The sequence below is a fragment of the Sporothrix brasiliensis genome (genome assembly GCF_000820605.1).
Source record: "Sporothrix brasiliensis 5110 chromosome Unknown Cont18, whole genome shotgun sequence".
Lineage (NCBI taxonomy): Eukaryota > Fungi > Ascomycota > Sordariomycetes > Ophiostomatales > Ophiostomataceae > Sporothrix > Sporothrix brasiliensis.
In genome coordinates this window covers 899,724-920,682 of record NW_024467137.1, presented here as the reverse complement: position 1 = coordinate 920,682, position 20,959 = coordinate 899,724, and the positions used below count along the sequence as shown (strand labels likewise).

General features: G+C 53.3%; 3 protein-coding genes across 3 annotated transcripts; 2 read left to right on the top strand and 1 right to left on the bottom strand.

Annotated features, from left to right (window-relative positions):
* Positions 1-9,760: 9,760 nt before the first annotated feature.
* Positions 9,761-11,761, top strand: SPBR_01466 (copper fist DNA-binding protein domain containing protein; the record flags this gene model as incomplete). Its single annotated transcript, XM_040759776.1, has 2 exons — positions 9,761-9,836; positions 10,278-11,761. The coding sequence occupies 2 exons, from the start codon at positions 9,761-9,763 to the stop codon at positions 11,759-11,761; spliced, it is 1,560 nt and encodes a 519-aa protein (XP_040619259.1).
* Positions 11,762-18,071: 6,310 nt separating this feature from the next.
* SPBR_02035 (uncharacterized protein) lies at positions 18,072-18,743 on the top strand (the record flags this gene model as incomplete). The annotated part of the gene is made up of 3 exons (XM_040760344.1): positions 18,072-18,084; positions 18,254-18,658; positions 18,733-18,743. 3 exons carry the CDS (start codon positions 18,072-18,074, stop codon positions 18,741-18,743), a joined length of 429 nt encoding a protein of 142 aa, XP_040619258.1.
* Positions 18,744-19,112: 369 nt separating this feature from the next.
* On the bottom strand, positions 19,113-20,834 carry SPBR_01562 (phosphotyrosyl phosphatase activator; the record flags this gene model as incomplete). The annotated part of the gene is made up of 1 exon (XM_040759872.1): positions 19,113-20,834. One exon carries the CDS (start codon positions 20,832-20,834, stop codon positions 19,113-19,115), a length of 1,722 nt encoding a protein of 573 aa, XP_040619257.1.
* Positions 20,835-20,959: the final 125 nt, after the last annotated feature.

The following is a 20,959-nucleotide window of genomic DNA, read 5'->3' as shown; positions in this document are numbered from 1 at the left end:
ATTCGACAAGAATACACAAGCCAAACACACAGAGGGAGTCTTAGAAAAGGCGTGATCTCGGCAGACGCAGGGACGAAAAAGAAAAGGGAAAGGAAACAAGCCATTGACGAAAATCCGGGGCAAAAGAAGGAGGATGAAGGGCGGTACGTCGTAAGCGAAGATGAAGAAAAAAAGCAGGAAGGGGGGGGGGGGGGTAAGCAGCATGTTTTGTTCCTGCTCCTGACGTTGTATCCGTATTCTCCAAGACGAGCGACGCGATCGACGATTGTGCATATGCCAGCCGTTGTAGACATGCTTCAGCATCTTACATGACTCCATACTGGCACATCTTCCTCGGTGTCTTCACGAGAGACCCTGTCCCCAAAAAGGCCCGTCTTCACGACGCTCTGCCCAGTTCACGTCCGCCGAACCTGAGAGAGGAAACGGTCGTGCAGTTGCAAAGCAAGATGAACAGGGTTGAAAAGATGCCGAGGGGTGTGGAGGAGTGGCCGGCTCAATTCACGGGCAATTTCACGGGCCAAATCGTGTTTTGTGTCAGATCATGGGCTTGTCTTTTTTAGGCGAGTTGCCCAGATGCACAGTCTTCTTTTCCAGTCTTCTTTTCATTCTCAACGTCTTCCACTGTCCCGTCCCCACATGCTTTCCTCGGCGAGGCACGATCCTTCGTTTCTTGTGACCGGGCGCAAATCGAAATCGAAAACGCAACCAGGATATTGCCAACGGTGTTTCTTTTGGCCGTGCCTTTTCGAGGTGTACTTCGCCAGGCATTTAAACACGGCGACGGTAGTCGCAAGTGCAACCAAGCCGCCATGGGCCTTGTCCGTCACACAGCGCCCTTGGCACACAGAAGCAGTTTGCAACCGTTTCTGCACATGAAAAATAGCACGCTGGTTGACCTTTCAAAGTGGATTTGGAAACAAAAGGCCCTTATGCGGAGAAATTCAAATGCAGCGTTTCCATATGCAGCAGAAAACAGGCCGGCATCACCATTTTTCCAGCGAACGAAAAGATATATCACTTGCCATGCTCGTTTTTACACAATTCAGTGGCGGTGTTCAACATGACTATGGTCCTTAGTATTCTGTACATGCCAAACAGACAACAGTAGCTAGCCACCAATGCACCCCGCGTATTCTGCCAAGAAACTTGCGTTTTGTGCTTGGTTTGCCAGGGCTGGGCTGACTTGTTCATATTCTGCTTGTTTCGTAGCTCGTCTCGAGAAGACGAACTTACTGCTTGCGTGGATTTGGGAACTGGAATCACTGCTCTGCCGGTTTGGAGGAGAGAGCGTCCTGGCAGGTGCGCCGCACGCCGAGTAGACAGTCATTCTTTTTTCTTTTGGCCATCTTCATTTGGAGGGGTTGAAGGATTCAGTTACAGTGGGAGAAAGTGAAATAGAAGCAAACCCGCATCGAAGAACCTCCATTTTGGATTCATGCCGGTTCTGTGGACAAACGATGTATGGAGTGATACCTCTTGATTTAGGTTCTTTCAAGAACGGCAGAAGTACCATGAATACGCTCTTACCGCCTCGCAAATGTCAATAGAGCATTCAACTCTATTACGTTGAATTTCCTTTTTTTTGTGACTCGATGGTTGGGATCCTGACTAACCTATGCTAGAACTGACTTCGGTCTGATTCCTTCCATCCTTCCTCCACCTTTTCCTTTGTTCCATTTTGTGGAAATTCGTCGGTGTCTTTCCTGTCGATCTTTCAAAACATTGAGAAATACGACATATCGCTAACGGAATCTGCCCCGTCAACCGTATACTCTCCACATATCTTACGATGAGGCGTTGGTTTCATATATCCGCGGGAAAGGGGCATCACCTCAACTTGCCCCTTTGAAGGTAGACCGCCAGACGAAGCCCCGAGAGAGCACCTTGGAGGAACAAAGAAAGCCCATCGACCGTCGAACCGTCGTCTGTTCCTGGCGTGGTGCCCTGACGATCTTTGATCGCCTGGCGTCCGATTCTGTTGGGGTTCTTGCGCTCTTGACTGTTGTTCTCAGGGCAAACTCGCTAAGCCACTAGGTATAATAGCCCCCCCAAAAATAGTTTAAAAAATAGCACAGAGGAGAGACCATCGCCATGCGGCGAGCCGGAGCCAATTGACCCCGGAAAACCTGATTTAAAAGCATGTAACAAAGAGGAAACAGTAAGCGGACATCGTTACGTGCAACCATAGGCCGACAGTCTGCAAATTTCCGCGAAAAGAAAGATTTGGAGAGGAGGACAGTTTGACGACAGGGCGCTGCTGTTCCTGCCAGACAGGGCACAGCCTGTTTGCTCCTTCCCGTTGGGACTGCAACAGCGCCCGTGCTTGCCCTTTCATGCCCTTTCTCTTTATGGAAGTGTGGTTTTCTCCTGGTGTTGCGTATATTCCGTACCCCTCCGTCCTCGTCTTTCCGGAAGGAGCGGGCGAGGGACAGCGCTTTCCCTCGGCAAAACGATGGGAAAACATGGAACGTATACCCCAGGCCTTGTGTCTCTGTCTCTCCTACTGTTCCCTCTCTTCCGTACGTGCGAGGACACATGGCTTCTCTCCAAAGTAGTGCAGTTCTTCACGTGTTGCACCGGCGACGCAGGCCGAGAGTAGTGCAGGCTTTGATGTATCACGAAAAGAGAATGGGTAGATGTAAGGATGTCCGTGGGCGAGGGGCTGGAAGGAACTGTGAGGGATGGGCCTATGGTGGGTGCTGTTCCTGTTAGTACATAACGCCTGGGTGTATCTTATGTTGTATGCTGTACTTTTCTGGAGCAATTCCGAACAATGCCCGTCTGGCTTCCCAAAAAGGGAAAGCAACCTTCAACATCTCCCAGACAGCCGGCGATGTGGTATGGCATTTTTTCGTTACCGTGCTTCTTCACCTCCTCCCACCCCTCTCCGTCTTTCCATCGGGATTCGACGGACGCAAGCGGCATGGGCGGCCGCGGAAACAATTGGTTTGCTCGTTTGCTTGGTGATTATGTTCCTGTCTCCAACGGGCAGGACGCGGATGGATGGGACAAGAAGCGGTGCATCACTAATAAAGAAGAGCAAAAAAAAAAAAAAAAAAAAAAAAACAACAGACCAGTCGCGACATTGACCCTCGAAAAGGGCATGTAGCCGCGCTTGTCTATTTCGTAATTCGCTCGCTTATACGGGAGTTTGTGTTGTACGATGTAAGGACCCATCTGTCGCGCCTTTCTGTTACTGTTTTAGGATTTTCTTCAGTACTGCCCAGGCTTGTCGTCCTCTCGGGCGGCGGCTTTTGTACTCTCACCGCAAGTCAAGTTTTGCCTCACTGTCTCGCTCCGATAAAGTCTGTCTCTCATCGACTGTCAGAGGAAGGGCTTGAGAGATGGATCGGCGAGACAAGTAGAATTGCAAAGGCCAAAGCTTTTCGAGCAAATCGCCGCTGCCGCTGCCCTTGCCGCTCTCCCCACGTCTGTCGATGACGGGCAAAAGTACACTGCAAAAACGGGAGATAAACGGGCCTTCCCAGTGACAGGTTGTAAAACGTCATGAAGTTTTTTTTTCACCCGCAGGTTGCAGGTCGCAGCTTCCTCGAATCACACACTCACACCCCACCAATTCCCCCGCGTAAAACAACGAGGGCAGGCACAAGTTTGGGGGAAGGCGCGGGCTTGATGTGTGGGAGAGATGCTTTTCTCCAACTGGACAATCTTCTGCTTTCTGCACGACCACCCAAGCCAGGATTTCTCTCGTCTCTTTTCTCTCTTGTGCATGGGAGACTTGCTGGCCGTCTTTTACTCGCTCTCGCTTGTAGTGATGCATAGGTGGTGTCGGTTTTTCCGACGCCTCTCCTTGGATATCTCTTGTCGTTTTGTCGGACAACATTCTTTCGCTGCTGGCGCGGATGCCCGGTCTATGGTTTTTTGTCGTCTTGTGTTTTTGTACTTTTCTTAGAACATGACTTGCCCATGCCGAACTCAAAGTACGGAGTAATTAATTCGTACAGCTCCATATTATCATGTCGTACCCACGTCATCGCAGCTACCCTGGACCGATTTGTGGGCAACCGGGGGGACCCTGAGTTACGTTACGGGGCCAGCTATGTGGCCCCTCTTGCCTTCTGGTTTCTTGCCCCTTCCAGGTAAGACACGCGAGTACCATCGAGTAACGACGAGACAAATAATCTGACATATTGTTGCACTGGCGAACCCTTGGCCCTGCTGGGCGACGATTCGTAACACTACTTGGTCAGAGCAATAACGGCCCGACACCGAATCGATGCCAGGTCGTTTGGGATTGTTTTCAACATTTCGTCCACGCTGACGACCGCGCAGCCTTAATCGACGACACAGTCAGTTGTCCCTTGCAAAGTCTGTGCCTGGTGGTGCATCGTTCTCTGCTGCAATAGCTGTGCACCTGCACCTGCACTGCACTGCACCTGCACTGCACTGCACCTGCACCTGTCCCCCACCCACTCAGGGCCAATGCAGGTCCATCGATTGTCTTGTCTTTACCTACGGCAATACTGAGTAATATCTTGCAGGAGCAGCAGGCAAGCGAGCTACACTCCACATGCCCTGGGTTGACTGCCCTGCCATTCTTTTCAGTCCATTTTTTTCTTAAATTGTACAGTTATAGTCATATTTGCCGTTTCTGCTTATTCGATTGAACTGCGTAAAAGCATCGGCTCTGATGGGCTGGTAACGTGTGCCTGTTTTGGTTTCTTTTTTGATAGCGGGAACCTTGCCTTGTCCAGCAAAGAGCAAAACGAAGGAGGGACGACATGGCAATCTCCACTTCCACTTTGACACGCCAGTTTGTGTCAAGCTTTGCTTTTCTTTCTTCTGCACTCTGCTTTTTTTTTATCCTTGTCTCCGCCGGTCCTCTCTCTTCTCAGGCACGCAGACGATGCTCCGTCTCCAGGAGAGGTTACGCTCCAAACAACATTCTCGGTTAACTTGCAACGTTGACGTACGACCAGTCGACCCAATTTCCTGTAATTTTAGTCCTGCTGTTTTTTGTCGTCCACTTCATCTCCCTCATTACTGTCAAAGATCACTACCGCGGGATCTCGGGCAAGGTGGCTATATATGTCGGTCGATCGAAACGAGGACCCGGAAACGGCGGCAGTACTGACTGTCGACTGACTAACGAGCACCGACGGGGCGGCGTTCCGCCTTGCATCCTTGGCTCAGTGACCATCAATTGGAACGGCATTGGCGGATGGCCAGGATGAGAGGATGAGGGGATGAGAGGATGGAGGATCGTACTTTGCATTGTTCGTTCTTTCATTCGTTACGTCCTGCCACAAGGACAGGCCGTAAAAGGAGGAATTCTGTCCGCCACAGAACAGGCATGGTGACACCGTGTTAGTCTGTTTTGCCTGCCAGCAGCCAGGGCAAAAACAAGGCGGGTCCAGGGCCTGGCTAAGACCACTGTGTCTCTGTATGAGGAACCTGCGGACGCACCAGCAAAGAAGCGGAATAGCGAGATAGCCAGGTTTGGCGCTGCTGCTTGTCATTTTTGATTTTATATTTTTATTTTCTGATGTCAAGGTTTTTGTCAGTTTCCCCCTGCTATGCCAGGCCGTTTCATTAGCGCTACACACCGTCGAGGAACGTACTGTAAGGAGGTAAGGTGATGGGGGCAAAAAGCGGGCAGACGCTAGCGAGAGGACAAGTGTGAAAGTCACAAACGCCACACATTGCGCCATGGCTGTTTTTTTTTTTATTTGTCGCGGCTAGTCTACAGCGTTACACGGGCCACGAGGAACAGCGCAGGCAGCTCACCAGGGAGAAGAACCAGGCAGCCAGGTTTTTCTGCTGAACTTCAATACGGGGCATTCCAGGGGCGAACGGGAAATACCACGGAATCGTAACAGCCAGCGCGCTCTGATGGACGGGTCAGGTGCTCGCGTAGGGGCTGGTGACGGGCTGGACTGGACGACGGTTCAATTCAAAGAGCGAGACAGTGACGGAAGCATCGCAAAAACGGGGCCACGATGTCTAATAGCGACTTCGTTGACGAGGAAAGAACCGCCGAGCCACCGAAAAGAGACGAGCGCCCTGCAGCTGGTTTCGTGGAATTATCTTACTTCCAACTGCGGGTTGCCAGAAACAGAACTATTTGTCGCCGCTGCAGGCCAGGCATGATGCACTGTGGATGGGGCACTGCGGTTTCTTGTCTTCTGGCCGTCCCGCCCGCTGCCCGCAGCAAAAGGCAAAAGATATCTCATTCAGTTACAATATTGCATTGTATAACACAGGACGAAGGCAACGCGAGCGCGTTGATCGTTTCCTCTCTCTGGCGACTCGAAGCAAATAAGAAACGGGACATGGCAATTTTGACGACGGCCCAAGCTCGCTTTTGTTTGAAAGGACTCGCCGACGAGATGGGGGCCAAGTGAAATTTTCAACCGTGCATTCGCTGTGACAGGATATCACTTGTCTCTGTGAATGGTCCATCGTCGGCAGCGGCCGTGTATTTCGTAAAGGTGGTGCCAGCCCGATTGACTTTTGTCTTCGTTGGACGGTGGGCAACGAGCTCTGCTCACCAAATCTTGGTGCCAATCGATGGCTAGGCCGTAGCTGGTGTTGTATTGCGCACTATTCTGTACGACGCATGTCCGATGGTCCTTTACGACGTCACGATCGACGTCGTGCTTACCTTGCAACGGCCAGACGAGGCTAAACAGTTCAAAGTATTTGTTTCTTGACAGCCACGAAACTTGCTCCTGCTAAGCCAATTCCCCGCAGCTGTTTTCATGATGCTCCAGTGGGCGGTTCGTAGGACAGACCTTTCGTCTTTCGTCTTTTTCTACACCCGTGAGCTTGCTTGTCGGGCGGAGTACGCGAAAATCCAACAAGCATCGGGCAACCATCGTATCTCACAATATAGCGTATGCACAGATACGTACGACATACCGTAAAACTAGAAGAAAATGATTGTCGAGTGGCTCGTCATCTCGCTAAACCCGTCTGCGTTCTGCAGCGCGACCGGCGCAAAATGGCGGCAAAAATGCAGAAAAACCCAAGCATGTATTGTTCTCGAAAGGGGAGGGGGGGGGTGCTGGAGCATTGCCAAGTGTAAAAGACTTCGCATTGCAGAAGCGGCTGGCGATTCGAGGATCCCATCGTTTTCTGCTTGCAGCCCTCACCAAACCACATCTCCTGGTCCCTTCCGCCCACGTCGACACTCCCCACCCTCCTCCCCAAAGCGATGTCCTAGTCCTGTTTAGGCCTCTGTAACCTGAGTGGAGCACCCTTACTTACCCTAGCGATGCGTCTTCCATTTTCTTTTTCTTTCCTAACTCGATTTTTTCCGTTTTAGACAGGTCGAAAGCCAAGGGCCTGCTGCTTCTCCTTTACCCGCAAACAACGGAGCCGCTGTCTGTCCATCTCTGCTTTCGTGCCTCGCTCCTACCCTCGAGCGTTTCCGCCCCGTCTTTCGGCGACCAGACCTGCCAGGCCACTGCGAGACTGCTTGGCGGCTGGGTGCTGTCGCGCAGGTGCCTTTCTTGGACGAAACAATGTATCCAGCTACAGCACCTTCCCACGTCCATGCCACTGGACATGCAAGTATCGAGCTGCAAGACGAAGCCGTACTTTCCTCTTTTTTTCTTTTGCTTTTGTTCTTTCTTTTTCTCCCCCTGTCCCTCGTTTCCTCGATGACCGGTTTGCTCCTGCCTGCCACACCCCCATCTGAAATTGACATCCCACGCGCCTTCTCATATGTAGAAGCAGCCCAGCACGACGAGAGGAGGGCCAGGCTGTCTCGCTTCCCTCGCACACTCCGTAGACATGCGTGAATTGGGAAACGCGAGAATAAAAGGAACTCGTGCGAACCCTCATTTCGCTCTCCATCGTCGTTGTCCCCTTGTCCCTGAATGTTGCTCTCGATCTTGCAACAGCCAACCGTCCCCAGAATGCCCGCCGAATGCCAGGCCACATCGAGGATCCAGCCTGACAAGCAAAAGGTGTGGACCTAGCAGCTAGCACATATCTTCCTTTTTCAGTTTCGTTCTGTTTTCCATCGAGGTCGTCTTCATTGCTTTCGAAATTGGCTTGTGCCTCTGTTTCTTGTGTATATTTTGTCTCTGTTCATTCCTTCCGTGCTGCCACAAAAGTCCTGTTCTGCCCCGACTCTCTGCGTCTGACTCCCTCCTTCCTGTTCTCGCCACTTACACGGCCGTTCCTTCCTCTTCTATTGTGCTTACGAGAACTTGTACTGCTCGCACTTTCCTCTGTGTGCCTGCTCCGACGGATCATACAAAAGTAAGAAACCTACTTTGTTGCATTATTGCCTTCCTTCCCTACGCCTCTGGGTTTCTGTTCCAGTCAGTAGACGCCATCGAACAAGCAAAACGAGAAGGACAAAAAAAGGAAGGTTCGACGGAAACCCGTCTGCCGCAGATCCTCCACCAACATCCCGTCCGCCAAAGCCAAAAGGGCCTTGTCACACACATCCTGTTTCGGTTGAGCCGCTGACCTAAAGCTCGCCCACTGCTCTGAAGCAGACAGAAGCAAAAGCGGTCCAACCGGTCCGCCACGCGAATCTGTCCAACAAAGCACCGGTATCTTACATGCGACTGTGACTACAACTCTGACTACAACTGCGAACACAACTGCGACTGCGACTGCGCCGTGCAAAAAGCAGCAGGAACGACGGCACAAGCAACCAGACGGCGAAAAAGCACAAAAAGCTGCAGTCGCGACGCGCCCGTTATATTCAAAACCCAGACCACCCAGAACGATCAGGACGAGCCACACCCTCCTGAACCATCTCAGCACGGACTTGGGGGACAATACGACCTTCTCATACGATACACGGCCATTCCAGATTTTGCCATCGAACGTGTTGCCCGACATCCGACGAACAACCAACCCCCCCAGGAACCAAACCTCGAGCAAAACGTCACAGCGGGCCGTTCGAGCTACTAGCTGCCTTTTCGCGACTGCCGTTCCTTCCTCTTTCATCCAGCCAAGCTTGCCCGGTTTCTCCTGCTTCTTTGGCTGCTTTCCACCCATCGCTCTTTCCCACATTGTCGTCAAAGCAACAGACAAACTCGTTCCTTCTGTGTCATTCTACCTTTCGACGTGTCTGGCACTTTTGTCATTCCAGATACCCTCCACAGCCAAGCTCACTGCGCCCTTGTCCCTGCACCGCCCGGCTCTCTTTGTCTGTTGTCTGTGGCCGCACCCACAACAGCTTGGCCTGCGCTTGCCTGTTCCAGGTCAGGCCCAGCGTTCCACGCAGTTTCCTCTTTCCCAGCGCAAGGTCAAACGGTCCCCCCTTCCCCCCAGTGCAAAGTAAAGCCATAGCGGTAGCTCCGACACTCGCTCAGTTCTTAGCGTGTTTCCGTGTTCCGTTTTCCGTTTTATCACCCGTCGCCAGCGCTCCATCCTTTTTTAGGCCCGATTTTCTTTGGTCTCTCTTAGTCTCGTTTCCTTTTTGCTCCCTCTCATTCGCGCCTTCCTTCTCCTCTCTTTCTCCAGTACACATTTTTTCCTTTTCCATTTAGCTCTTTCTTATTTTGCTTCTTTTTTTCCTTTCATTCGTCCTATTTCCTCTTTTTTCTTTTTTCTTTTTTTAAGCCTCTGTATTTATTTCGCCTTGCTTCCTAACCGGTTTTCTCTCTAAACGCCCCGAGAGGGTTTGGGGTTCCTTTATTTTATCGCCTTTCCCCCCGACCTTTCCTCTCCTCTTCTCGTCTCCCTTTTCCGTCCAGCCAGCAACTCGCCAGACCAATCTCCACTCACAACCCTACCCCAAGACGACAGGCTCTGTCGTCCCTGCGCGGAAATGCTCATTGACGGTGAGAAATGGGCCTGCGAAGCCTGCGTTCGCGGGCACCGCGTCAGCAATTGCCAACATTATGGTACGTCAATTTTCGTTTTCGTCCGCCATGGAGCTTAATATCCGGTGGTACTCTGGTTCGCATGGGCTCGATTGCATTTTGCTTTGCGCATCTGCCGTGCGGGTTTGCCATTGGCTTTGTGCTGTGCTTTTTGGTGGTATCAGTCGGCTTCCGCACTGCACTGCAGCTCCTTGCCTCTGGCAGCGCATCTGCCCGCAGCATTTGTGGTCGCATCCATTGCAGCCTCGCTCCCGCGCCCTGCGCGGCAAAAATGGACGGCATCAGTCACCTTTGCAGGTCGCAGTTTGCAACCAATGGCACCAAACTACTTGCTGGCTATGGCGGCGGCATGATGTGCTCAGTGGAGTTCGGACGAGACGGAAGCACATATCTCCCGTGGGACCGGAAGCACGGCGCTCCGTATGCTCTCAGACCCAGACGTTGCTAACTCTTGTCGACTAGACCGGCCATTACAACACATCAACAAAAAGGGCCGGCCAGTAACGCAATGCCAGCATTGCCGGTCGCAGCGCAAGAACCGCTCAGCACATGTCAAGTGCGACTGCGGCGAAAAGACGAACAAGTGCATCCACCTCGGTGCCATTGAGGGCCACAGAGAAAGCTGCTGCTGCAACCATGGCGGACGCTGCTCTTGTGCCTTCAAGAACGACCTGGACACCGTCCCCGAGTCCGCCGACCAGGACCCAGAAGAGGCAGGTTCCTGCGGTGGTGGTGGTGAGGATGACTTGTCTGCCTCCTCCGCGAAGGCTGCGCTGATAGGTGCCGCGTCGACTGCACCGTCAGGATCGAACGCGGCCAACGCGAACCCATCCAATAAGAACCCAATTCGCCGCCGCCGCGCCAACACGACGCGGTCCGAAGGCACGCTGACATTCGACGAGCATGGCCACCACAAGCCACTGTCTCAGAAGCACACCAAGGCGATTTCGCAAAAGACCAACCCCTACCCGATTAACCGCATCAACTCGGCCCGCAGCACTGGCGGCCTGACCAACTTCCTGCAAGCTTCGAGCCGCCACGATGACGAGGAACTGGACGACAACCACAGCAACGACTCCGACAACGGCGCCGAAGACACCTGCTCATTAGAAGCTGCCGCTGCCGCCGCTGCCGCCACCAACTGCGGCACGTACCTCCCATCACAGTTGTCACAGCAGCGCCGCTCGCGCTCCGAGACCGCCTCGCCATTGCTGTTCGCCAGCAGCTTCCCCCAGCTCGGCGGTGCCAGCAGCACTGGCCAGCTTGCCCCACTGAACATGGGCATGGTGGGCTACAACACCGGTTTCACAAACTACAACTCTTTTACGCCCGAGCAGGTGGACCAGCCCCTCTTCAGCGCCGGCCTAAGCGCACCGTCCGTCGACTGGAGCCAGTTCGGCCTCGATTTCGACCGCGGATTCAGCACGAGCACGGACGACAAGTTCGCGTCGGCCGAGGCCTTTGGTTTTACGCGCAATTTTGGCTACGAATACAACGGTTCCGAGCAGGCCCCGACAATGACGACGGGGACCTCCGGTGAGGTCTCGGAGGCCGAAGAGCCCACCGTGCCGGGTCTCGACGACTACGAGTACGACTACGAGTACGACGGCCTCAACGACGCGGCCAGCGGCAGCATCGCCTTCTCGCGCACCAACAGCAGCTTCCACCTTCCGACGGCAGCGACATCGGCTCCCAGCGTGCGCGCCAACACGGTCAGCAGCGACATAAACGAGCTGCGCTACCTCAAGGCCGGCAACAAGTTCTTGCCGACACCCCTGGTTGGTGCGAGCGACGACCTGGCCACCCTCCAGTCTCTGGCTGGCATGCCGCAGGTGGCGGGTCGCGACGACGACGATTCGGGCCTCTGGATGAACGACTACCAGGGCCTCCCGTCAATGACCGAGTCGCCCGAGTCGGACGTTATCTCTTTCTGGGCCAACAAGTGAACGTGGCCCAGAAGGCGTCTTTTCAAATATAGCGACGAAAAACACTACCTACCGAAAAGCACAACTCCGACTTTTCTCTTGTCACTATTTCTTTTCTTGTCGTTTTATTTTGCGCAATGCTATTTCGCACGGGGTTATGGCCAGGTCACACGGGGGTGTTTTCTTGTATTTTGATCCTTTTGTTTTGCGGGACGGTTTGCTTCTTAAAGGCGTGAAAAAAAATCCATCATCATGACTGCTTTTTGGGAGGAAATGTTTGGCCATTTGGGTACTTGTTTTTTGTGTCCTCTTTATTTGTTCTCTATGTGTTGCTTGGAGCTTGTCATCTTCATACTCCATTTACGTTTTCTATCGTCTTCAATTCTTTTGCATACTACAACCGTTTTTTTTTTTTTTTTCTTCTTGCTGCATACGTGCTTGCCATCTCTGCTGCTTAGCTATCGCCAACGACACATCCACACCCATTCGTTCTCTCCTCCTCCCCTCTCTCTCTTACCAACATCCCCTTTCCTTTGTTCGTCAAGTTTGATTGCGCCCCCTTTTCCGGGGATTTCGTGGATTTTATTATGACAGCAAATGATGAAACGACTTGGCCGGCGCTGGAAGTTGACAAAACAGAAAAACCACACCAAACATACTCCCATTACACACCAACATATATATCCGAGCAGCTAGCAGGCAAAGCAACAGAAACGGGATGACACTACAAAATACAGGGGCGCGCCAACAGGGGAGTTTTTCTTTCATTGCAGGAACAGGAACAGGAACCAGGGCATTTTAGTCGTCTTTTTTGTTCTTTTTTTTTTTTTTTTTTTTTTTTTTTTTGTGCCTACCGTTTTAGACGGAGTATTCCGGTTTCTATTGCCTTTCTGTTTTTGAAACGGTGGCCAAATTTGGAAGCAATGGCGTTACAAGAAATGAGATATCTTTATGAAGCGACATTACAATTTTGAAACCATCTGTGGAATTTATTATAGCCAAAAACTATCCGCATTTACACCTTTTCTGCAATATAGGTTCTGCCTGACCGTTTTCACTCTCCTTGGCGCATTTTTTTGAGTGACCCTGGTGAGTCCCAATCTGTGACCGGGAAATCAAAACGGGCAAGACGAGACTTCAATGGGAGTGGGGTCATACAAAAACGGAAATATGGGTCAGGTCTGAATGCCTGTCAGCTCCGTTTTACGCTGTGGGTGTCACTTTCTAGGGGCCGCTTGGGGTCTTTACGAGGCAATGAATCTATGAATCTTACAACATACTCCGTACGAAGAAATGACTCCATAGTCCGACGTAAACCTTCTCTGACAGCAAGCACCTTGCATTGCAACAAAATTATGTTGTGCTGTGTTACTCTGCCCATTCTTTTTCTTTTTCTTTTCCGGTGGAAAGGATCGACGATGCGCCCCGGCGTCAATATCCAGGGACCAGGCAAAAGTGCAGGTGTTGTGATGGGTCCTGTCTCCAACAGAAAACTCCAGTAAAAAACAATCCCATTAAAAAAAAACAGACTCCGAGGAGATTCTAAAATGCCGAAAAATGGGGACCTCGCCGAAATGCATGTCCGACCGGCCATCAGAATATGCCGTAATGGTAAAACGTCAAAAAGGGCAACTATGGGTAATGGAAAGTGTGCCATCTGCTCTAGTCTCCGATTTAGTGTCAGCCTCGTATGGAGTGTTGGGATACACTGTCTCGACCTGTCATCGACTACTCAGGCACGCAAGTCGCTAGCCACCCCGAACCACTACGACGCACGGCACTACGACATAACTAGTGTTGAGGAAGTTGCACCGGGTCCACCGGGACACTCTGGCGCGATCTGCTGTCAAAATTGTCGTCTCGTGGTGAAAGGTGCCGGGGCGAGGCGCGAGACGCGAGAAGACAAAAGTGTGGCTGCGGATGCCACGGGGAACGACAGATATCTGTAGGATAAGCGTGTGGCTCATGAACGGCTCCCATGCCCTCTGTAACTTTGTAGTTTGCCTCGTCGGCTGTTGCATTGCTTCGGTCATCTGTGCGTACCCTTTTTGGAACCAACATTGTCGTCTGTCTCCATTCTCGCTTGGCTCCCTTTCGTCTTCCGTGGTCGTCTCGCATTCGTGATTTTGCATTAGGGTTTCGGTTCCTGGCAGTGCGTAACTGGCGTAAAGAGAGCTCCCATATCCACCAAGCAATTACTCTGCTTAGCGAGAGGCGAATGGAGCTAAAGAGGAGCCAACAGTTTGCGTGCTATTCTGTCCCTCTGTTTCGTATTTATTTTCCCCGTTAGGTGCTGATGACGCATTTTTGGTTTCTCGCGTAGAAAAGAATGTGAGGGCGGATGGGATGGGAGTCACCATTCCAGGGGCGAGGCTTTGGGAAAAGAACTGGAAAAGGAAATGGACCCCCACGTTTTATTGATGCTGGACTGTGTTGCATGACAAAGATACAAAGTGCATGTCAAGCCATTCGCCTTTCTCCGCTGCTGAAGGATGTCGCAATTCTTGGTTTCTTGGTTTTCGTTTGTTTGATTCGCGGCGGTCTTCGGTGGTCTTTGGCGGTCTTTGGCGGTCTTTGGTAATCTTGCTTTTTGGGCGTGGTGCGGAAAGGAGTTGCCAAAAGTGGGATTCCGCGGTTTTCTCGCAACAACTGTCTAAAAGTTGGTGGCCGGCGGCCGATGAGCCTCCGACGGGCCGACTGCCGATGTCGTCCTTGATTTTGCAGGATTGTCCGTCGAAGGCAGAAAAAGAGGGTCCGACACACAAGAAAAAAAGACCACAAAACTACTCGGCCACAAGGCACGGTAATCGGTTACTGATTGCGAACAATGTTGGCAACGCTCATGACCCACGCGAAAAGGCCCGGCGAGGAGACATCGGAGCGAAGAGAACTTGGCGGAGGGGATCATTGTCGCGGGGCGCACCGTCTGGTCTTGTCGTGAGTGATTGCCACAGATATCCTCAGGCAGGTGGGCAGCTCAGCGTTGTTGCTTGAATGGTCGACCGTTTGCCAGTCGTTTGACAGTCACTTTGCTTGTCTGTTGTTCAGGCAGCATCGTCCAGGGCGGCATCCAAGTCCAAGTCGAATCGAGGTCAAGGTCGAGTCGGTATTTCCGTTTGTCTCACAAGCTCCATTGCTACTAGTTGCTCTGTCGTGGGAGAGCATAGTCGTGATCGGTATCGATATGTCGATATGCGGTTCAGACGTGATGGCGGAGGCGTTTTAAGCGGTCCGGGTCTTCAAAGACGGCGTCGGTTTGTCTGCTTGCTGGACTTGTCTCGTCCGATTTGATCCCTTGGGCCACGCGTGTTGCTGGAAGAGAGAGTCTTGGTAGAGCCTTGATAGGCGTCCGAGGTCAACCCATATCAGGGTGCCTTTCGTGAGAGGCTGTCTACATGGTCGTCGTTGACGTCTGGTGTCGAAGAATAGAAAGTCGGAGAACAGAAAACAGAAAACAGAAAACTGCGAGCTTGCCACTATTTGAGTTCCAACGAGTCCTCCTTGCAATAAATGAGGGGTTTTCTGTTTTCTTCCTATCTTTTAGTAAAGTGGAAAAGAGCTCAATTAAGTAACCTTCGCATTTGGACATTTGTCTTATTCGCTCGCTGTTTTGTTGTCCCACGGCTCATGGTTTCGACACGGTATATTTTCGTGATATGGAGACAGCAGCGCGCAAAGGGGGGGTTTGCGCTGTTTACCGAGGATTGGCTTTTACCGTGGCATGTGGTAACACTTATTATTACGACATAGTACTTACACATCCACACTGTGGTTTATAGTGTGAATAGAACAGCGCAAAGGCGACATAGGCGAATATCCATATGTAAACGGGGCCGTCTGCTTCCGCCTCCCGGTGGGTTTTGTGTTGTTTATGCTGTCTGGGTGGTTTGTGTTCCTTTTGTTTCGTCGGAATGCGTTGTTTTTGTTTAATTTCATTCACTTCCAGTTTGTTTTTTGCTGTCATTTCTGCTTCTTGTCTCGCTTCCCTTCCTCGTTGAATCTCCTGTCCTCTGATGAGGTCGTTTTCCCGAGTCTTGGATTTATATCCATAATGTTTCTCTCGTCGGACCTGTCTTACTTGACTATCGTATCGAAGCTTGACCTTGCATGAGGCGGATGTATTTCCGTCAGAATTCGTCAGAAATGGGGATAGACGTATGAGGGAAAAAGACGAGAGAGATGAGAATAACTTGCGAGACATATTGCGGTGCATTTGTTTTCCGGCATTTTCTCGCTTCCACATACTCCTTATTCTCTCGCCTCCGCTGTGCTCTGGGCTGGCCTTGACTCTCGACTCTGTGCCGTGATGAATTCCTTGCAACCCATGGTATTCTCCTTCTCCGTCAGGTACTTTCCTCGGCTCATCTCTCGCCATCTTCTAATCTTCGCGCATCCATGGTCCTATTCAGGTACCGAATGACAAAGGAGTGGTGCTTTCTGTCGTTTTCATTGGACAGAACTGCAAGCTCATGCGGGGGCATTTGGTACGGGAAGTAAAAAGGCACGATGACGGCATACTTATGCTGTGTGACGGCCAAAGAGTGCTTCAAGCCCGGATCCAAATCTGGCCCGCTGTTAGTTCTAGAATGTGATATGTCTCGCATGCTGTTGCCATGAAGATACGTGTGTTAAGACAGGTTTCAGTAACGCTATTCTGTGACGAGGAGAGCTTGCTGTCGTCCATCCTCCTCACATCGATTCTTGTGTAAATATACTTCCATGTACAAGACAAGAGTACAAGGCATGCTTCGAGTTCCGAATGCGGCACAGTGCAGCACAAGTCAAAGTAAGTTTACCTCAGGCTGTAAGGGTTTCCTTAGCTTCCTTCTTCTTTTCACTCTTCTTCAATCCGTCACTTGGCACAAAATAGTTTCGACAAACTGCACCTCGCTTTCTATTCATGTAATTGGTCTGTAATTGCTGTCCCCGAAGCGAGTGGTGTCGTCGGTGCCAAGCTAGGCTGTTTGAGGACTGGAACATACGCCTCCGTAATACAACGGGCGCAGAACATTTGCAAGCAAACAAGAATGGAGGAGGGTCAGATGGCAGTGCACATGGCGAGACGATTGGGGGGGGGCTTTGGGTCGATGGCACGTTAGATGGGTCCGCTAGGGGATGCCCGCAAAATAGACAACGCAGTGTATCCCGATAAGGCTGTCAGAGCGGCAGGGTCGTATCTTTGTGAGCAGGCGTATTGGATGTAAGAATACCAGCCACGCAAAAGGAGAAAAATACGAGCGAAAATGAGAGCAGTGGGTGGCCTCGCCTAGAAGCGGAAACATTCGGCGAGGAACTGGGTTCCGATGCTATGCTCGTCCGTTGCTGCCTTCTTTTGACTCTTTGTTTGCGGGTGAAAAGAGGGGCCCTGATACAGCCAAAAATAACTGGACAGAGCGGTAGCTGCCAGCTGCCAAACAGGGAAGCACGAAATAAATATACTGTGTAAGCAAACAAGAACAGCGAAGGAGCGTGATGTCGTGTTCGAGGGATGGTCTCACTCCGCTCTTTCTTGTTTTGGCTGCCACTGGTTGGGGCCTTCTTTGCAGGTACAAGAGACTCGTCGTTCGTTGGGTCCAGGCCCTCCTTCCTACTCTCGCAATTTCAACATGGCGCTCGCAGGGGGTGCGAGGGGAAGGCGCGATCTTGGCAAAACACAACCACAAGGGGAAACACCAACTGGAAACAGGCACAACATGTCCAAGTGCTCCTTCCTAAGAGCAATTTACTGCCGTATGTGACCCATTTACGGTGCTCGCCCGACAGACAATCACAAAGGGCCACTCCAGTTCACGAAAAACGAGCCGTGCCAATAGCATCCTGCAGGCCAGCATGCGCTTTTCTGCACATCGTGAGGGGCGCCGATAGGAGATATGCACCCAGAACGTGCAGATCCCAATCGGTAATAAGAGGCAGGAGAGGACGAGGGACCAGGCTTTGTCTTACGTCCGGGTGGGAAGGTACGAACGAAAGAGGGATAATGCACGGCAGGAGGCCATGGGACGGCTGCCTCCCGTATTTCTTCTTCCACTTTCCCCTCCTTGGCCTATTTCCAACCATTTTCCTTTCTTTTCCTTGTTTCGATCTCTCACTCTTCCTCCTCCCCTTTGTTTTCTCTCTTCTCACCGCTTCACCACCGTCCAAGCCCGTACTCAGACCACATCGTCGTAAGTCGCCACAAACTAGCTTCGGCGCTTCCCGTACAGAACCAGCGGTATCGTTGTACAACAACCGGCACCGCTAGCGAGGCCGATAAGTATAGCTAACAGCCAGTGCCTCGTCAGCTTCTCTTCACTGTCTTCTCTCGCAGACAAAACTATCTCCAACCGCAACCATGCCTGGTGTTCGTACGTACAGCTGTTCTCCGCCCAGACGATGCGCTTGTGTCTTTTATCGTGGTTTCTGTTGCCATCTGCCTTTGTATCAGGGGCATTCTTGATTTGCAGCGCTTATTTTGATTCCATCCACTCGGCTCACCGCTCCAACGCCACTAACACCAACGAATTTGTCCTACAGCCGTCGACGCGCTGGACAACTTGAAGGCCAAGTTCAAGTCCATTTTCAAGTCCAAGTCCAAGGCCGCCCCTGCCGCCGCCCCTGCCGCCAAACCCACTGAAGAGGCCGCCAAGCCTGCTGAGGAGGCCGCCAAGCCCGCCGAAACTGCTGCCGCACCGGCTGCCGCCGACGCTGCTCCCGCTGCTGCTGAGAGTGCTTCTGCCCCTGCTGCCGCCCCTGCTGCTGAGGCCGAGTCTGCTCCTGCCGAGGTTGCTGCCGCTCCAGCCGCCGAGGCCGCTGCCGCGGCTGAGCCCGTTGCTGCCGCTCCTGCTGCCGCTGAGGCTGCTCCCGCGGCCGAGGCTGCCCCCGCCGCTGCTGCTGAGGAGGCCAAGCCGGCCGAAGCTGCCGCTGCCGCTCCTGTTCCTGGTACGTCGGATGCAACCTGCATATACGCTGAAGTGTACACCAGATTCACGCAACATGGCTAACAATTTTTGCAGCTGCCGCATAATTTCCAGGACGAGCGACAAACAGCCGCAATGTGGTCGTACCAAGAAGCTTGACGAAGCCGTTTCACCAGAGGCTTGTAATGCGACAGGTGGCGAGAAGCGAGAACTGTCCGTTCTTGCTGGCCCTGCATCCCATTTCTTTCTTCCTTTCCTTTCCCTGACACTTTTATGATATCCAGACTTGTTGTCCTCTTATACCCTGTTATTTTTGACAAATCTCTCTTCCCAGATACCTTTTTGTCGAATACCATTAGATACCCAGACAAAACAGATACCCAGACGAATTCAAAGATGACACGTTACATAGTCAAGGCTCGTTTTGTTTCCACTTTGCGGGTTGCTCTTATTGAAGTATATTCACGTACTCCTGTCTATGTCGCCCACGGAGCCTTTGTAACAACCACATCCTGTCCTGCTGCAGAGCTCTCTGCAGCCGGCCGTGGGAGGGCAGTCGGTGGCGGCGGGACCCGAGTGGCCGTCATGGGGCCCGTAGACCGTGCAGCACCGGGTCGGGCCGTCCCTGCAGGCACCCGTGAGTAGGGAATGCCAGGTCCTGGCAAGCTGCCGGGCACGGCACCTGGCATCCGCGTGGCCTGTGCCCACGGTGCACCTGTCGCCACCGGTGCTGCTCCGCCGGCCGGCCCTGCGGATGGTGTCGGCGCCGTTGCTGGGGTCCGGAGCGACTCTGCCACGGCGGCCGTCGCCAGTGGATGGTTCGTCATGTGTACCGTCGGCACGGGCGCCGCGGCGGCCGCGTCCTCGTCCCACGAAAACAGCGATCCAAACACAAAGTGCTGCACGACGGGGAACTTGGACAGCACCTCGGCATTGAACATTTTGATCATGCCCTTGTTGATCTTGCCCCAGCCGTCCTGGATGCCCGACACGTCGTACAGAATGGGGCTGTGCTCCCAAAACGGCCCCCGCTTCACGTCGTTGATGAAGCCCACGGCCGAGAAGTAGAGGTTGCACTCGCGCTGCGCGGCGACCACGTCCGGCTTGACAATGTCCGCGGGCTTGGGCACGCGCGGCGCGGAGCCGTCCTGCGGCATGGCCTCGCGCCCCAGCAGGCCAATGGGCCGCGTCAGCTGCGCCGACCCGAAGATGTAGGGCAAGAACGAGTGGTCGTCGAGGCCCCAGACGCCGTGCGAGCCGGCGGGCTCCAGCGTGTAGGTCAGGATCAGCCGGCGCACCACGCGCAGGTACGGCTCGAGCACGCCCAGCACGAGGCTGCGCTCGACGGCCTCGCCGTCCGCGCCGGCGTCGCCGTCGGCAAAGACGCCCAGCTTCCAGAGGCACCCGAGGAACGCCAGGAAGCTGAGCTCGTGCCCGGTGCCGTAGTCGAGGCGCTGGGCGCTGCCAAAGGCGCCGAGAAAGTAGGCCCTGATCTCGTCCATGGCCTGCGCGGGGTTGGCGTCGTGCTTGGCGTCGTGCTTGGCGTCGCCCGAGGTACCGCTGTCCCGTTCCGCTGCGGCAAACCCACGACCCAGTGCGATGTACTCCTCCAGCAGTCCGCCCTCGACGCGCTCGGCCACCAGCCGGTGCCACGCCCGGAAACTGACGTTGCCAAACCGTCGCGGACCTGGGTCCGGCGGCGCCTCGTCGATGATGGCGGCGACGCGGGCCAGCAGCGCCAGCAGCCGCTGCACCGACGGCGGGTCGTCGCTGCGTTTGGGGGATTGGAGGGTAAAGAGCGTCGTGGTAGACGGCGTCGGCCGCGCGGCTGCTGCTAATGATGCAGCAGGTACAGAAGCCGTGTCTGTCGATGCCGGTGGCGGGTGTTTCCGTCGCGGGCACAGCGCGTGGTTCAGCTGCATGACAAACAGGCCAATGTCGCGGTAGGCCTTGGAGACGAGGAAGCGGGCGACGTCGGGCCCGTCGTTGATGCGTTTTGAGGGATGGAGGAAGGTGTGCGGGGCTGTGTCGCTGTTGGGAGGAAGGACGTCGAGCTTCGGCATAGACGGCAGAGACTGCGTGGTCGTTTGTGATGGCGACGGTCGAGGTGGAGGAGGAAGCAAGTTGGAAGGCGATGCAGTTGACGCTGTTGGCGCTGTTGACGTAGTGGCAGGCGGTGCCGGCGCCTGCGCCGGCATGCCAGAGGCGCCTAGAGTACTCGAAGTCATCGTAACTCGAATGTAGAAGACATAGACAACTGCCCTCGTGGACCTGAAGATGTTCCGTGCGGTTGTTGATGGGTTTGGAGACTGAGATGGAAAAG